Source organism: Erpetoichthys calabaricus, chromosome 14, assembly GCF_900747795.2.
Source record: "Erpetoichthys calabaricus chromosome 14, fErpCal1.3, whole genome shotgun sequence".
In the NCBI taxonomy this organism is placed as follows: Eukaryota; Metazoa; Chordata; class Cladistia; order Polypteriformes; family Polypteridae; genus Erpetoichthys; species Erpetoichthys calabaricus.
Genome location: NC_041407.2, coordinates 30,021,921 through 30,041,268, shown reverse-complemented (window position 1 = coordinate 30,041,268; position 19,348 = coordinate 30,021,921). Strand labels below are relative to the sequence as shown.

The following is a 19,348-nucleotide window of genomic DNA, read 5'->3' as shown; positions in this document are numbered from 1 at the left end:
AAAGGTCAAGGACTAAGGGATTCCCGTCCACCCAAGATTTTCCCAAATCCATAAAATATGAGTTGGATGGAATTTCTGACAGCAAATTGATCAAATGTACAGGAGGGAGAATGCTGAATTAAACTACGCATTTAATAAATCAATAGAAAAGGCTTGTAATTAAGAAATGGGTTGGATCAAAGCGCGATCCACAGTATGTGCTCTAATAGGTATCACCGTTATTTTATGCTTGGGTATTTGTTTCTATCTATTTTTAAATCACTTCTGACAGAAATTTTAAAATGTCATGTAGTGCTCCATGTTTTTGCTACTTGAGAGTAAGTTAACAAAAACAGTCAAAGAAATACATCATCATCATCAGTAACATAAGATTTTATGGCTGTCTGGTTTCCATGGTAATTACATTTTTGTAACCTACTGTAATTATCTTTTGCCGTTTGTGAAGGCTACACTACAGGCGTGATGAGTCATCTTCAAGAATGAAAAGGACCTCATGACAAGTCCACCGCACTCTCCTTACTGCTCCCTCCCAAAGTGGCACCGACCAACCCAGATGTATCATGTCACTGCTTATTATCTCATTGTCGGTGTGGCTGCTCTTTTCACAGTGAAAATAGCACACAAAACGATGAAGATTTTCCTTTATTGGTCAATCCATGGCCAAAAAGACAAGACAAAATGTTAGTATTTGTTTCTAGTTAGAGCAAAAAAGCAATAAAAGTTTAAAAGTAATCCTCTGTCACATGTATATGTGAAGGGAACAGCTGAAGGGCTCTAGTGACTGCAATTCTATCACGGCTCCGAGAGTTGGCGCTGTGTCCTAATGGCTTTTTCTCTTTCTCCCACCGCAGACCGGATGATTGATGGCGATAACATCTCTGACATTGCTTCTGGTGTCCATCCACCTGAACCTGACTCTTCCTGCTGGAAGGATTGAAAACTGAAACCTCCACCATCTTTATCAGTTCTATCCTGAACTCACATTTGAAAAGACGTCTCTGCAATTATTGTGTGTTAGTCTTTGGCTCTGGTACCCCAAATCTTTATCATTGTTATGTCATCTCTTTTCTCTCACACCTCGCAATTCTAAAAAGATTAAAAAAACTGGATGGTGGGTGGCAAAATAAAACACCCAATAGAGAATAGGAAGCAGTGGGCACATGGTTCACCCAGTGTTTTTCTAAATAAGACGGGTTGAAATCTAAGTAATCAAAGCCCGTGTTTTTTATTTGATGGATGCGTTGTCTATTTGCTCTGGTATAATGATACTCACCCGACCTTAATCTCTTTGGAAAGAGCTGCCTGTTTTCTGAGCTTTCTTCTCATCGTCACTCGTCAAACTCTCCATTCTTATTGTTAAAGTGTTCTGCTGGGAAAATGTGTCGGATGGCACTATTACATTAGCCTAGTCATGTGAGAGCTTTGGTTGCGTGACATAAACGTTGATTTACTCATCCATCACCCTCCATGTGAAGTTATTAGTCATTAGCATTACAGTTATAAACCTCATTCAATTGGGCCAAGAAGGTGCAAGAAAGTCGCTAACACTCTGCTACTCTCTATAGAGTATTATATCGGACAGCAGAATAAGCAAATAAGACTAACTTTTCTATTGTTAGACCCTTACTTGGTAAATGTAAGAGAAATTAATGTTGAGATGGTTGTATGGAGTTACATAAAATGGACACAGTAAGAAATGAGACAATCACAGGTACAACAAAAGTAGGAGAGATATCTGAGAAAGTACATGAAAGTAGATTGAAGTGGTATGGACATGTAATGAGGAGAGACAATGAATATGTAGGCAAAAGAGTGATGGGAATGGAAGTCCAAGGGAAGAGAAAGAGAAAGAAGCCAAAGAGGAGGTGGATGAATAAAATAAAAGAAGATCTGATGGTAAAGGGCTTGACTGGGGAAGGAGGTGCAGGACCGAACTGTATAGAGAAGGTTGATCAAGCACATTGACCAAACACAGAAATGGGAAGAAGAATTGGTATTTTTATTATCATTTTTGATTTTTTATCCTTTCTTTTACATGTTATGCTTATTTTTTATTTTTCTTCTTAACACTAGCACCTGGACAGACACACAGATGCATAGACACACACAAGCACTTGCCCTTTGTTAAGGTGGATAAGCTGATTTCTGCACATCTGGCAGTTGTTGTCTGTTGGATGTATTCAGTGTTAACATTTGCAGTGCACCACCTATTGCATCTTTCATTCCAACATATGGTGCACCACAAACATTAGCACCAAATAGCATATAACAGAGACATATGCATTGCATGGTGCACTGCAGACTTTAATGCTGAAGTCTGTGTTGATTACTTAGATTCATCTTAGATGGATAACACAGCTAGTTAATTTTTAAATCCAACATAAAACGATAAAGGGTGGTGCAGTGAAAGGCTGCTGCCCCAAAGATATAGTGTCATAGGTTTGACCTGCATACACAGTGGCTGGCTGATTTTGTATGCATGTGCCCCTTGTATCTGTGTGGGTTTGCCTTCCGGTGCTACAGTTGCCTCAAATATTCCAGTGATGTTTAGGTTAGGGTAACTAGCGATTCCCAGTTTAGTCTTGTGTGCATAAGTGGATCCTGTGTATGACTGCTGTTCTGTCCATTGCTGCTGTGATAATGTATGTCTAGGAATTGTTGTGAGTAGATATGACCAGGAGAATCTTAAGGAAATGTGGTTAAAAGGGAGATACACTTTCCTCAATAGTATTAGTATTAATAATATTAATACGTCCCTGAAGCAAATTTACCTTTCAAAGGGGCTATGGTCAGTTAAACTGACCACATATCTATTTATCTGCTGTATAGTGCTGAGATGTGAACCACTGCACTCGGGTCCCAATCCAGCTGGTTTGTCATGTGTTGGGTGCGGCAAAGCTTCAGACAGAATGTGTTCTGGCAATGGATGATTTCAGTTGTGTCCACAGTTTAATGTAATGGCAAAGGGGAGGGTGAAAAATGAAAAGCTGTGAGGACAGAATGTGTGTGGTTAACATGAAGTGATGGAGGAGTACTCTAGGCAGACATCCCAGCATGGTCACTATCTGTGCAGATTGTTGTCTATATCACAAAAAACAACAAACCAAGTGCTTTGTGGATTAAAGGGCATGTCCTAATGACAACTTTTTTTTTGTCATGAGCAGAGAAGTGTAGACCTCAACCTAGATGTCAAAACTGATTAAACTGATCCATGAGGATGCTGTGAAGTACATTCAAGAGAAAACCAAGTAAGCACTTCTTCTCAGAAAGTGACGTGGCAATCTGGCACAAACTACTGAGTCATGCGCTTGGTGCGGAAATGCTGAGAATTTTTATCAAGTATCTGAATAAGATACTAGGACAACTTAAATAAGTAGATAATCTTGGTGGAACAAACAACCTACTAATAAGGAGCAGTGGTGCATCCAAATCTAGAAGAAGACATTCTGTGCAGACATCTCTGGGCTGTTTGATCATCTAAAGGGTCTGTGGATCAGTGAGAACTTCCACAGCACTTAATAGCAATCCAAGACATGAACGATTTTTACGCTTAACTCTGTTCATAACTCTGTGTTTTAATGTGTATCCCCACAGATGACAAGCACTGGTCTTAAATAAACCACAAAGCATATGATATGAAATCATGGGAATGTAATTTCTCTGTTAAATGTTTAGTTTATGTGTACAGAGCAACGTCCACAGGTTGAACTTTACTTTATTTGCTGGTCTTACTATAGTAGTGTGCTGGTGAAGGCCCTTTTTACTAAATCAGTGCACAGGTTTTTTCTTGCTTACTCAGTTCTGAGATCACCTATAAAAAGGGCCAGGCAGTCATGACTATACACAAGGGTTCTGTTCGTCTTCAGGCCACAAAGTTTTCTGCTGTTACAGAAACCCATGTTGGCTGTACCTGTGTGCTCCAAATACGGCTTTCTACTTGCCCTCATCACAGTTGTTTTGGTAACACTGTAATCAGTGAATCTGTTCACATGGATTGAATTGTCCATGTCCATGCATACCTGACCTCTTTCCTAAGGCACATCTGTAAATAAAAGGTGTAACGGTTGTGCACCTGGTCAGGCTGGAATCGGGCAAGGTTCTTCCCTGGACAAGAGTCCAGCCCATCAGAATCTCAAGAAGAAAGACAGCTTGTTAGCCCAGATGATGGCAGAAGTCACCAGTTTGGAACTGGGTATGCTGGTGTCACAGCAAGTTTAGATGAAAGAACAATACCTGGCCCGGGAGGCCAGTCTCATAGAAGGAACAGGAGAGACAACTGGTCGGGGTGCTACATGTATGGACATACGCAAGGCATGCTGGGAACTGTAGTCCCATGGGACAGCCTTGTTGGGTCCCAGGGATGCTGCCAGAGGGTGCTGTAAGGGTTTTTGATCTGTACTCTTGGGGACTTCCACTCAACCAATCCGGGTATGCCATAGCACCGGAAGTACTCCGGGCCCAAGATAAAGAAAGCTGTTCAATATCATCCAGGTGAATCGGAGTCACAAGAGGAGCTGGACAACACTCACCTGGCAGGAGAGGAGGAATAACAGAGAGAGAGTGAAGATAAGAAACTTGTTGTAAGGTTTGGTTAACAGACTTGTTTTAACTGAACCTGGGACTTGTGTAGTGTGTTTGTTTTTGGGATTTGGGATGCTGCACACCCCCTACTGGTTCACAAAGGAGTACTGCAATAGTGTTTGACAGCTTTTTAGTTCAACAGACTTTTGGATGAAAACCTGAACCACATAGCTGAACAAAATAAAGCAAATATATGATTTTGTACTTATGATATTATATGTCATACATACTGGGTATGCCATTTTTAAAAATGTTGTTTAGGACCTTCATACTCTAGCAGGTGGATCCCATGAGGTTTAGTATTAATGTCTCTGACAGACAGAAAGTGTAGGACATAACTCACACGTGTTTTGGTACCAAAATTGGTGAGCCACCACCAATCAGGGAATCCAGGAAACAATGTATATAAGAAGGCCTTGTAGGACAGCAAGTGTTATTATTTTGATTTTTTTTTTTTTTTGTTACTGTATGTTCACTCATCTCTCTACCCTCGTCGGTTTAATCAAATCATTTCTCTTAATATCTTTCTGTTCTCTTGTTGGCAGTTATTTGAAGCTGATGAACCACCTAGAGACGATTTTGCACTACAGTGTATCAAAACAACTGTTCTTGTCATTAAAGAGATACAAGTTTAATGATACCAGTTCAAAATTTTATGATAAAGACTCATTAGTAAGAGATTGAGAAGAATCTTAGACGTCCGCCTTATCTGTGGCCATCAGTCTTATAGCAGACACCAGAGCCCTGGTAGAACTAAAAACACTTGAGGGAAACACATGGGTTAGTAATTGTGATAAAGCTAACTGGATATTTGGGAGATTTTTTTTTGGGAATGAGCCATCTATTGTGTGCCACCAAATGAGAATAGCTTCATAACACCCACATACAGAATGTAACTTAGAGTGTGGATGTGTCAGATTTGATTTTTGGGCTAAACTTTCTCAGCGGACAGTTTTGGTTTAAATCACAGCAGTGCCTTGTAATTGTTTAAATTTTTTCATTTTCCACTAATCTCTTACATTTACCTTGTTTACATTTAATATTGTATTTTTTTTATTTTTCTAAGTCCCTTAACCTCAATTCTAGTTATATATCTGTGGGCATGAGACCTCACATGAGGACTTGTGCTGCTGTCACTGGGGCCGCAGTTACTTGAAAAGACCACTTAAGAGCGTCACTTGCCTCAGCAAGCTGCAGACATTTTGTTTCTTTACTGTTCCCGATTGAATCTCTCATCTCATTTCATCTCATCTCAACTTATCAAATTGCTTTTCCTGGTGAGGGTCGCAGCTCCTGTTTGAATTTGTCTGTTTTATTCTTTTCTTTAATTTCTTTAGTATTCCAATTGAATCTCTTATCCCATCTCATCTTCTCACACTGCTTTTCCTCCTGTTTGAATTTGGTTGTTTTATTCTTTTGTTTCTTGACTTCTACTTTCTGTTTAAAAATTGTAATCATTTAGTTCTTCTTCTTCTTTCAGCTGCTCCTGTTAGGGGTTACCACAGTGGATCATCTTCTTCCATATCTTTCTGTCCTCATCATCTTGCTCTGTCACCTCCATCACCTGCATGTCCTCTCTCACCACATCCATAAACCTTCTATTAGTCCTTCCTCTTTTCCTCTTTCCTGGCAGCTCTATCCTTAGCATCTTTCTCCCAATATTCCCTGAATCTCTCCTCTGCACACTTACACACAATGCAATCTCTGTGGTTTTCATAATGTTTTATAGTTTTGGACTTAAAACCATTACAGTTTTCAATCCATTATTAAAGTGCTATTTGTTGGTGTCATTTAAAGTGTGGAATGAAGTAAACCACAGATTTTAATAAGTCCAAAAAAGAAGATAAAAAATGGTCAACAGAAATGTCTGAACTTCTCTGTACATGTGCTTAAACTAACAAATCAAGAAATGTACAATAAAGAGGAATCATATACAGTATTTTCTTTACATTTCATACTTTCATCTTTATCATATTCAATTCACCTTTGTGTTTAGTATTAATGTTTTAATTATTGCATATCTGTTTAATGTCTTTGTCCTTAACATATTTGGATATATTATTTATTGTTGTTGAAGGTAACATGGTTGCAGTTGAGATTTAACCCAGCAGGCAAAACCAAAAATATCAAAAGAGAAGGAAAACTACCAAAAACCAGGCCCAAATGCCCAAACCGTTTGGCTTGACATTTGTGTGGTTCAGCTTATAAAACTTTGCAGCATGAGTCACACCACTCTGATGATACAATCTGTAATGTGTTAACGGAATTTAATGGAATATACTTTGTTATATGTTATTAAATAATCACAGCCAGTTAGTAGGGCTGCTAAACCAGCATATTTTATTTCAGAACACAAATAAGCAAACAAAATTTGTGTTGATTGCTGGATGTTTGTCCATTAGTATAATAACTAAATTGTGACAAACGCACTGAAGAAACATACAACACATCTTTGAGTGGTATACAGGCATATGAAACATTGTCTCCACTTTGGATTGAATACTGTAGTTAACGTCAGTCCAGGTTGGCTTCTAATTCTGGATTAGCGTATGGGCATAAGCAATAAGAAACTCAGTTATGTGAAGCATCTTGAAAATTAAAGAGCAAAAGGACTTCAGAAACATTGGATTAATCTTCAATTTATAAGTCTGACCTCACAAAAGCAGCCTTAAAACTGAGACGAATTAAAAACAAAGGAAGACATTTTGGAAAATTAAAGCATCAGGAGTTTGTGACAATTGACAACTGAATGAATTGACTTGCTCATTAAATATTATTCTTCCACAAGTGTTACCAGCCAGCTAATGTTTCCCCCTTATACTGAAACAGAAGTAAATCTCACAACAACAAATATTGCAAACTTCACACAAAGATGATGTGATAAATTTGATTTGAAAAGTGTGCTGTTACAAAAGAAGCTTTAAACAGTTTGAATAAATTAAAGTATTCTGAATAATCTTGGTATTCACTAATTCATTTGGCCCCGAAATAATAATGATTGAATATTACATTTTTTAGCATAATTTTTGGTTACTGAACATATAATGTACAGTGAATATATTTAGAATGTCCACCTGGTAAGATAAATAAGGTAGTCCATGATGGTCATATTATTCTTCATAAAACCCAAAGTTAAAATCTCCATCAGGCCAATAAATCTGAAGTTAATTTGGGGTGAAATTCTCCCACCATGACATTGGCATTGCACCCTCCTGTGGCTCTGATGTGATTCATTCATTTGACTGTTGGCAGCTGTTTTTCCAGCTTTTTACTACAACATTTATTAGGCTTACTGATGATGATCATGGCATACTTTATTAATCCCCGAGGGGAAGTGTCTGTTCAAATGACCTTTGGGGGTCAGAACGCAGGGTCAGCCAGTGTACAGCACCCCTGGAGCAATTTTCAGGTTAAGGGCCATGCTCAAAGGCCCAATGGTGTAGGATCTCTTCTGGCAGTAATGGGATTTGAACCAGCAACCTTCCAGATGTTTACTTCCTTTGAGAAAATACAGTAACAGAATGAAATCAGTAATAGTGAAAGAATGCAAAATCCCTTACCTAGAAGTGGTTTAAACTTGTATGCCATTCTTGTCAAGTTTCAACTAGGGTTCTTTTGGGTATGTTTTTATGTAAAAATTGTTGATTATTTAGCTTTTTAAAGTCCACACATCTTTTCCAATGGCAGATCCACCTGTCAATCACCATCAAGGGACTGCCCTCCACCCTGTAAAGGCCGAGGGAACCCACAGGCCCTTGTGGTTCATTGTGAATGCACTCGTGAATCCTCCTGTATCTATGTTTTGATTATTGTGTATTTCTGAGTTTTTGTGACATTTACTCTGTTTTTTTGACCACTCTTTGGATTTTGTATTGGGACTTTGATCGTTTTTGGGATTGCATATTTTGAAGGCATTGCTTTCTTTGCCTTTGTATTCCCAGGAGCTTATTTTTGTTGTAACAGACCCTTTTGTTAAAATAAATCTTTTTATTTATAAAGTTTCTTCATTGCCGTCTTTGTAATTAGCCAGGGATTCACAGTATTTTACCTCTCTATAGGGCATTTTTGGGATTTTTTTGAGACTTTGTGCTTATATCTACTACTTGCAGCCTAACAATTTTGTTACAATTTTAGATCAGATGGAATTTGGGATAAAATCCTACAGTATTTTTGTGGATAAGGTAATCAGTGAAACCCTACTTGTCATTAATACTGCCACCTGGCCTTTGTCTCGAGATATTTCTGGTGTTACTGAGAAAAAATATAACCTTTTCAAAGAAAGGGTGACCTCCATGTTTAATAGCAGGAGAGACATGAAAGAAAGTGAGCAAAAGGAACCTGGGAACCCAAATAGGGAAAACTAACCAATAAAGAAAGAAGGAGCTCTCTTAATAATAATCGTTAATTGCATTTATACAGCACTTTCCTAACCTACTTAATGTACTTTACATAGACAGCTGGGAACAACATCAGCCACCATGTAGCCTGGATGATTCAAGGGCAACCATTCTTGTACCTGTACACTCACCACATATTACATATTAGGTGAAGAAAGGATAAGAAAGAGAGAGAGAGAGTTAGCCAATAAGGGACTGAGGCTTATAATGGCCGGCACGCTTGGACTGCCATTCCAGCCAGGATGGAACAGGGATCTTTTCCAGGCTGGGAGGCCAATACAGTGGATTAACCAGGGGAAACAACAATATACCAGTATTTTCTCACCCAGTACACTAAATGGCAGATTCCCTGGGGTAGGATTCCCACACAGACACCTGCCGTGCTTCCTGGGACATGACCAGAGAGAGCTGCCCGTATTCACAGTATCTAGTTTCAGGAACTTCGTTTGACCAGAAAGAGTTGGAGTCGGGAATGGGGGACGGACAATGCCCACATAGGAGGAGTTGGAGGAAAATAAAAGAGAAAGTAAGAGATGGAGGAAGAATTTATTATTTTTAACTAGAAGTCTGTACAGAAAAGTATTTCTGTATATACATTTTATTTAAACCGGGACTTGTGTTGGTGAGGTCGTGTCTAGGATCTGGGGTGCTGCAATGGTTCCCTACTGGTCAGAAGATCATTAGGTGGGCAGAATGACCAAGCAGTGATGGGTAATTTAGCCATGAACATTTGAAAACATCCTACTGTTTTTAAAAAATATCCATGGATCTCTTATGTCTACATGGTGTCAGGCCTGAGTTTTACATACAGCGCCTGTCACTGCAATTGGACATTGGGGTCCATACAGAAACCAAAGGGTAAACACCCCCTGATGGCCTCAACAACACCTTTTCCAGCAGCAACCCAAGCTTTTTCTAGATGGTTTCTCATTCAAGAACTGGCCGCGCTTAAACATCCTTAGCTTCAGGTGGCCAACCTGTTCTGAAGTGCAGGTGGTAGTCACAGTTAGGTCCAAGGCACTCAACACAAAACATATAGAGTTTAACACAATGAAAAGGGACTCTTTGACATTTGTTCATTTTTTAACAACTATTCTAAAATTCATCAATGTATGCTCTGACATTAGTAGATATTTATATGTAGAGATTATTCTTCTTGTATCTCTTTTCCTACTGGTGTGGAGAGAGATGGTGGGGGTTCCCGTTACAGATTAAATAAAGTATTTGCGTGTACCACCTACTTTAGCACTTTAATTTCTGGGAGAGTGGGGATAGACTATTAAAAAACCTGTGACGCTTCCAGAATGGTCCCCAGTGGACTTTAGAACCTCTTGAATGCACATTCATACATCTTCCTACCTAAGCAGCACTGCAGGAGATGTTTCCGTTTAGAATTCTGCACTTTATTTCTCTTCAGGTTTTTTCTAAGAAAACGTCAGTTCATAAAGGAAGATGATTTCTTGCTTTGGTGATTTCTAGGCTAAAAGCCATTAAAACATATCCTTGGCTCAAAAATTGGAGTGTTAATTAACAGAGTTTGATAACGAAGAATTATAAAAAATACAAATTATCACACCCTGTCAGAAACACAATAAAGGAACAAGGCAGGTCAAGACACTTGATGGCTACAGGACACAATCTTGTGTTATTTGTCAACTCCAGCCAATTCACAGAGCTAGATAGAGTGGGCTTTGCAAATCTGTAAGGCTATGTCCATACTACTATGTTTTTGTTTAAAAGCAGTGTTTTGAAAAGAAAATGATCTCTGTCCACACTAGACATTTCAAATTCTTTATGAAAGTATTGCCATTTACCCTAACATGACCAAAAAGGCATATGACGTCCACATTTGCTAATGCTTGCCTTGTGCACATTGACGGAAAAATCCTTAAAAGGATAGTTAAGCCACCAGCAAAATAACTGTATTATTATTATTTTTGTATGTACTTTTTTAAGCCTCTGAAGGGAAATCGTCTTTTTGTGTGACCTTTGGAGGTCAAAGTGCAGGGTCAGCCATTGTACAGTACCTTGGAGCAATTTTCAGGTTAAAAGTCTTGCTCAATGGCCCAACAGAGTAAGATCCCTGCTAACAGTAACGGGATTTGAGCCAGAAAACTTCCAAATATCCGCGCAGATTCTTAGCCACACAGCCAGCCTTCAAACTGTACAAAACATAATTTACTGTAGATGCATACAGATAAACAATGCAACAAGTGCCATTGAAAGCAACTCTTCTGCATCTGCTATGTTGGGATATGGTTTTCTTCCATGAAGGATGACCAATCGGAGAATGAAATGTTGCAATAAGCAAGATCCAATCAGGGAAGATTTACATAATAAGCATAAATAAATCAGAGCACAATTAAGCAGTGACTTTCAAAAGTCTGTGATTTTACCTGTCCACATTGCAGCGCTGAGCTGGCATTTTCTGAAGTAAACGGGTCTGGGGGCCTCTATCAAAATCTCCTTATTCAGGGGTTATGAAACACCAGGGGGACGTGGACGAAAGGTGAAAATGGAGACTAATGTCAGTGTTTTTAAACGAAAACATAGTAGTGTGGATGTGGCCTAAGAAATACCTTAAGGGCTCAGCAGCCTAATTTGGCTAAGATTGTGTAGAAGTTAGAAGCAAAAGGAGAGGAGCGAGAGGAGTCAGATGAGGTGGCTTGGGCATCTGATCAGGATGCCTCCTGGACGCCTCCCTAGTGAAGTGTTCCGGGCACGTCCAACCGGGAGGAGGCCCCGGGGAAGACCCAGGACACGCTGGAGGGACTATGTTTCCTGGCTGGCCTGGGAACGCCTCAGGATTCTCCCGGAAGAGCTAGAAGAAGTGGCCGGGGAGAGGGAAGTCTGAGTATCTCTGCTCAAGCTGCGACCCGACCTTGGATAAGTGGAAGAGGATGGATGGATGGATGGATAAGAAGCAAAACCAGCAGCAATGTCAGGTCTGTGGACCAGCTGCTAAAAGCCCAGATGTGAAATAATAAGTCACAATTATACTGAAATTCACTGACTGACGCTCAACAAGATATATATAAAATGTGTACAGAGAGTGTTATTTTCTGCTGAAGGGTCTATATAAAACAAAGACTTGTGAGATAAATTTCTGCCAACTTACCTATGTTACCTGAACAATGTTTGGATCTGTGAAGCGGTTCAGCCCATAGTCAAGCACATCAGGAACTCCAGGCTATCATTTAAACATAAAACAAACTGCAGGTTAGGACAATGAATCGCATACCTTTGAATATAACATACAGTAAGTTCCATTATTCAATGTACAGTATGCGTATCCAGTAAACAAACTAGGCCTTGTATGTTCAAAGTGCAGTTACAAACATGCTTACTTTTTCATTTACACAATTAAAAATGTTTCTGAAAAAACACAAAGGTTTGTGGCTGTGTGGCAATATAATTCTGTAAATAAAGAGATGTTTTTGATACCGTGGGAATAAAACCCACTCCCTTTCCCCTTATCACTTCCTTTCTGTCCTAGACGTCACAGAATCTGTACAGCATATTCAGTATCAAAAGAGAACTTAAAAATTTTAAAAACTGAACACACGCGGACAAATTTGTTGGTATCCTTACAGCTTGTCATTCATGCGCGTCCAAGGGTCTGAGGTAAGCATTAACACTCCGCGACTCTGGGTGCGATTGCTAACTCTCGTAGCTCTCTTATCACCCACAGCTCGGAGAAGACACCCACTGACAGCAATTGGCAATGCCCCATCAGTGCTCAAAAAAAAAGCGAGGAGCTCCCGAAAGATGGCGTCTCATTAAGGAGATGAGTCTTCCATGTTATGGAGCTACACCATGTGACTTGATCACTCTCCAGTGCCTATCGATTCAAAGCCAAGTCGATGTGGACCCAGCAATAACACCCCTGCCTGTCCTGCAGGTCTTGTAGAACAGCTACTGTTCCCTGTCTAACTTTTGGAGAGTAGTACAGAATTTGTCTGCTGCATGTCTATGTTCCATTTTTTTCAACAAGTGGACTGTGCTGTTCCCAAATGGAGGCAGTCAGTTTTTCTTGTTGGGTGTATACACTTCCCAAGCACTGCTCCATGATGCGCTAATGGTCAAACCAGCAGCAACACCAATTACAGTAAAGGTCAAATTACCTTTGTACAAGATGATGTGCACTACACTAATGGGCATGTGTGAAACATAAATATTCAAAAATGCCATCACTGAGGTTGAGGAAATTGACATAGAAAATGCTTTAATCTCCCCTATCTGGTGACCTTTTCACAAAGCCCCCAAGAGAAACTGCTTCAAATTAAGTTCCCCCTGCTGAGGCTGCATGAGGCCAGTTCTGCCCTTACACACCACATGAATTATTAAAGGAGCTGTCATTTTTATTTTCTCTGCCACACTTTTCAACATATACACAAATGAATCTTCCTTCCTTGCAAAGTAGCAAATCTCAAGAAATTAAAATGCAAACTTTATTGTAAATGTAGAATCCCACTTTCATTGAGTCTCGCCCCACGGTTTTGTTTATTGTTTTCTTTTTTTCATGAATTGAGTTTTCCTGGATTTTCTTAAGATATTTAATTTCAGATACATTTCTCATAAATGCTTTAGAACTACCTGATATGCATTTAATGACCTCTCTTTTGTATTTTGTTCATTTAAACTGTTGTTTACTGAGACCCCAGATTAGGTAATTCCCCTCAGGTTCTGCTGTTACACGTTTATCAGTGGCAGGTACCTGGGGCGTCATAAGAAGGTCCCGCTGCCATTGCTTGTTGCAGTGGCATTGACGTAATTGTTGTGTTCTTCTGCTCCCTTTTTCTTCTCCTTATTTTTGGATTTGATCTTACAGTTTCTGACCATTTATTTTTGGTTCTCTCTGGTTTTGACTTTTTGGCTCAGCACCTTTGTTGAGTAGTTCTGCTTGTTTTTCTTTTGGATGCTGCATTTTTTTATTTTTCTTGAATTTAGTATTTTGAATTTATTTAAATTAATACATTAAATTGAATAATTTAGATAATTATTTGAGGCCAGGGTTTTTCTGATAGGATCCCACGTCACACACGCTTGTTTAGGAGGCAACTAATGGGCTTGAGTACATGTAATTCCACGCCGGACCAGGGGGAGGCAAAGTGCACTAATTTTCTCTCTCGATCTCTTACAGACCATTCTAGGGAAATCCCACCTGGCTCTGAGGCAGCCAACGACTTCACTTCCGGTTCCAGTCCTGATGACATCACTTCCCTTACTGTAACAAGAACGACCATAAGACATTGAGAAGGTTTGGGGCAGCCACCCATATAATTTTTCCCAGCTGCAAAATTCATTCAAGAGAACAGACATGTTCACACGACTGAGTCCAAAACAGAACTGATTTAGTATAAACAAGATGGCGGCTTTAAAGGCCAGTAAGGGAAATTATATCATCAGGACCAGAACTGGAAGTGACGTCGTTGGCTGCCCCAGAGCCGGGCGGGACTTCCCTAGAATGGTCTGTAAGAGATTGAAAGAGAGAATTAGTGCACTTCGCCACCCCCTGGTCTGGTGTGGAATTACATGTACTCAAGCCTTTTAGTTGTCTCCTAAACATGTGTGTGTGACACCCATTACATTTGTGTATTAGAAATGTAATTTTAAATGGATGCAGTTTCCATTATGCCAAATAATCTACATTCAATAACCCATAATGACTAAGTGAAATCATGTTTTCAGAAAGGTTTACAAATATGTAAAAAATCAAAAACTGGAAATTCTCATTCATACAAGTATATTTCAATACTTTGTAGAAGTCCCTACTGGAGCAGTTACAGCTTCAAGTCTTCTTGGGTAAGTCTCTAAAACCTTTGCTCACCTGGATTTGGGCACTTTATCCAAATCTTTCTGGTAGATCCTCTCAAGCTCTGTTAAATTTGATGGGAAGCATCTGAAAACTGCCATGTTCCGGTCTCTTCACAGTTGTTCTATGGGGTTTAAGTCTGGGCTTGGGCTGGGCCACTCAAGGACACTCAGAGACTTATCCCAAAGCCACTCCAGTGTTGACTTGGCTGTATGCTTTGGGTCACTATGGTACTGAAAAGTGAACTGCTAACCCAAGTCACATGTTTTCTTCAAGGACCTTTCTGTTATTTGACGCATTCATCCTTCCCTTAATTCTTATCAGTCTCCCTATCCCTGCCTTAGAGAAGCACTTCAATAGCATGATGCTGCCACCATCATGCTTCAATCTTAGGGGTGGTATTAGGCAGGTGATGAGCAGGGCCTGGCCTTTGCCCAACATAATACTTGGAGTTCTGCCCAATGAGCTCAATTTTTGTCTCATCAAACCAGAGTCCTTTAAATGCCATTTGTTTGATTGATGGAGAGATACTGAGGTGGTTGTCTTCTGAGAGGTTTTCCCATCTCAGCAGAGGACCTCTGAAGCTTGTTAGACTGACCATTGGGTTCTTGGTCACTTCTATGATCAAGGCTCTTCTTGCCTGATTACTCAGTTTGGCCAGCCAGTCAACTCTAGGAAGAGTCCTAGTGGTTCCAAACTTCTTCTTTTTATAATTGTTAAAGCCACTGTGCTCCTTGGAATGTTCAGAATTTTAATAGTGGTTTTATCATTTTGCACTGATCTATGCCTCACCACAATTTTATTATGGTGATCTGCAGAGAGTTTCCTTGGACTTCATGAATTGTGTTTTCCCTAATATGTTAATTGTGGGACCTTCTATACACAGGTGTATGCCTTTGTAAATAATGTCCAGTCAGTTCAGCTTGTCAAAGGGGTACTCCAATCAAGTTCTCGACACATCTCAATAATAATCAGAGCAAATGGGATCCACCTGACCATAATATGGAGTGCCACAGCAAAGGGTCTGAATACTTATATAAATGAAAGATTTCAGCTTTGGATTTTTAACAAATTTGCAAACTTTTCTGAAAACATGTTTTTATTTTGTCATTATGGGTTGTTGAGAGTAGATTGATGGGCAAAATGTCAAATATAAGGGGTGCCCAAAAATAACTGGAAAGTGTACCTGGTGCTCAATCTAGACTTCGTTGCACATTTCGAAACAAGGTGCAGCACACTTACAGTATTCTGTGGCGTTTGCCAAGTGGCGTTGCTCTGTATTGTTCATAAGGCATTCCATATCAGTTTTTCTTGGTGCTTATTAAACATGTTCTGTGATTTTTCTGATGGATAATCATAAAGAACAGTGAGTCTGCTCTAAATTTTTGTCTAAATTTTGTTTTCTCTTAGGGAAAACAGCTGCTGAAACTGTAGTGATGCTTGAAACTGCTTTTAAAGAGGAAGCTTTAAGTAAAACACAGGTCTATAAATGGTTTTCATATTTCAAACGAGGGGAAATGTCACTTGAAGACCAATCAAGATCTGGCCAACCTTTCACAAATAGGAATGACAAAAATCTTGAAAAAGTGCACAATGCAATTTACAGAGACCACCATTGGACTATTGAAGAGATTTCTGAATTGACTTGTGTGTTTTGGAGTTCTTGCCACATTCCCTACTCGCTGATCTTGCTCCGTGCAACTTTTTCTTGTTTCCGTATATGAAAAAGAACATAAAAGTAAAAGTTTTTGTACCGTGGAGGAAGTCAAAGAAAAATTGCTGCAGGCTTTGGACAACGTTCCTCTTCAGCAATTCCAAAAATGTTTCTACCAGTGGGAAAACCATTGGGACAAGTGCATTCATTCATATGGAGAGTACTTTGAAGGAGACTAAAGTTTCAGTAAGTAAAAATTATTAAAACAATTGTTTGGTATCCCCTCATATATCAGTTTAGGATTACATTTCCAATTCACAAATGTGTGCAGAAAGTGAAGTGTCTGATGATGTTCTAAACCCACTTTATATGTGTGTGTCTTCTGTTAGTATTGTATTACTGTCACTGTGAGAAGACATGCAAGTCATTGAGCTCCACATACATGACAATAAACTTGAATATGGTGGCACTTTCCCTTTCACTTTATTTGGTATGTTCCCCTTTGCTCCATAACTTATCCACCCATGAGCAGATGTAAGAATCATGAAGCAGCAGCAGCATGCCACAAGATGCCACATTGGACTTCTCACAATACAGCAATGCAGCTATACCCAAAGGCCTGCTTGCAGCTGCTCAGATCTGTGGCAGAGGAAGGTCAGGCACATCCTTTAAGAGGAACTTCTATAGCATTTTCTGGTTTAATAAATTGCCATTCTGGAGCAGAAGATCAATGCCTACATGTGTAGTGATACTAATCATTCTCCCGAGGTGTACCAAATTGTCTTTAATGGAAATGGACGTGCAGACTTATTGCTTTTCAAAAATTGTTTATATTACTTATTCAGGACTGATAGCATAGCCCATGTGGCACGATAGCACGATGAGCAGATATGGTTTCCTTTCATCTCTGTGGTGACAGTAAGGAGTAAAAGATGATAAAAGTATTGTTGTGTGCCACAAATGAGGACACTTTTTTAGAGAATAGAGATAAGGTGTCTCCAGCATCAACATGAGTTGTTTGGCTTTTCTCTGACATTCATTACTGGTGCAACTGCAGCAGCCATGATAAGATTCAGTTACAAATGCTTTGAAGAATGTGCATAGTGACAGGGAGACAAAATAAACACAAACATAACCTTTACCAGCATCCTGGGCCCAGCCCTAAACTTTTTTACCAATACTAGATCCCCTGCATTTGTGCGTATCTAATTTTTACAATTGATAACAGCTAAGCTGTATTAAGAATAGGTGAAGTGGTGTTGGGTAGAATGACAGGAAGGAGTTCCATTGGAAACAACGAGATATGGTGGTGGAACAGACAGGTGTAATATGAGATAAAGGCAAAGAAGGAGGCAAAGAATAAATGGTATCAATTAGAGAAGAAGGATGATAGAGAAATGTATAGGCAGACAAACATGGAGACAAAGAGAGCAGTTGAATGAATAAAGGAACAAGCTTTGGAGAAGGTGTATGAAATATTGGAGACAAAAGAGAGAGACAAGAGGATTTTTAGAATAGCAAAGGCTATGAACAAGGCTGAAAAGGATTTTAGTCAGATAAAGCAGAAGTTGAGCAAGGTGTGGTCTTGTGTAGCATGACAGGACTGAGAATAGATGGATGAGAGACTTTGAAAGCTGTTGAATGAAGAAAATCCAAGGGAAGTACGTAGGGATGGAGTCCCAAATGAAGGGCTAGTACCAAGAATGAGGAGGGAAGAGGTAAAAGAGGCACTGAAAAAAATGAAAAATGGAAAGGCAACAGGACTGAATGAAATAACAGCAGATGTGTGGAAGAGTATAGGAGAAGAGGGAGTAGATGTGTGGTGGGATGTCAGGCAGAAGATCTATGAACAGGAGAAAATACCAGAGGACTAGAGGAACAGTGTGATTGTACCCATTTAAAAGGAGAAGGGTGATAGTCAGGATTGTGGAAACTCTAGAGGGATAAAACTGATGTCACACACAATGAAAATTTGGGAAAGGGTTATAGAGAGAAGGCTTAGGGAAGAGACCACCATAAGGGAGGAGCAGTTTGGTTTTATGCCAGGAGGAGGAATAACTGATGCAGTCCTTGCATTGAGAGAGCTCATGGAGAATCATTGAGAAAAACAGAAAGGACTGCGTGTGGTGTTTATTGATTTGGAGAAGTCTTATGATAGAGTGCTATGTCAAGAGATCTGGAAGTGGATGAGAGAGAAAGGAGTACCAGAGAAGTATGTGAAGATCGTCCAGGGTATGTGTGAGGGAGTGAGGACTTGGGTTAAAAGCAGTATTGGGATCACAGACAAGATCCCAGTTAGAGTAGGTCTGAACCAGGAATCTTCTTTAAGTCCTTACCTCTTTGATCTGGTGTTGAATGTTTTGAGTCATGGGATAAAAGACTAATCTCCCTGATGCACGCTTCTTTTTGATGACATTGTGTTGTGCAGCAACAAAAAAAAGGAAGTGACAGGAAATTGGAAGAATGGAGAAGGGCTTTGGAAGATAGAGGATTGAAGATACAATAAACAAGAAGACAATAGAATATCTGAGGTTGAATGATGAGCCGTTGAAAAGAGTGGGTAAATTTAATTATCTAGGATCATTAGTAGTTCATGATGGAAAACTAGATGCAGAGATTACCCATAGAGTGTTGTGTGGTTAGAACAATTGGAAGAGGGTATCAGGAGTATTGCGTGATTGAAGCATTAAGGTGAAGGTTAAAGGTAAGATGTTTAAGGCAGCGGTAAGACCAGCAATGATGTATAGAGCTGAGACATGGGCAGTAAAAGGAGTGCAGGAGAAGATGTTGGATGTGGTAGAAATGAGAATATTGAGATGAATTGAGATGAGTTACAAAGAAAGACAGAATAAGAAATGAGACAATCAGAGATACAACAAAAGTGGGAGAGATATCTAAGAA

The 19,348-nt window shown here is 39.5% G+C and overlaps 1 protein-coding gene across 2 annotated transcripts in view; it reads right to left on the bottom strand.

Annotated features, from left to right (window-relative positions):
• LOC114665051 (regulator of G-protein signaling 9-like) overlaps window positions 1-19,348 on the bottom strand; it is a 200,797-nt gene that overhangs the window by 71,982 nt on the left and 109,467 nt on the right. For both annotated transcript variants that reach the window (XM_028819421.2, XM_028819422.2), the window contains exon 9: window positions 12,106-12,168. In XM_028819421.2, the coding sequence (XP_028675254.2) occupies window positions 12,106-12,168 (63 nt within the window). The remainder of the gene's footprint in view (window positions 1-12,105; window positions 12,169-19,348) is intronic.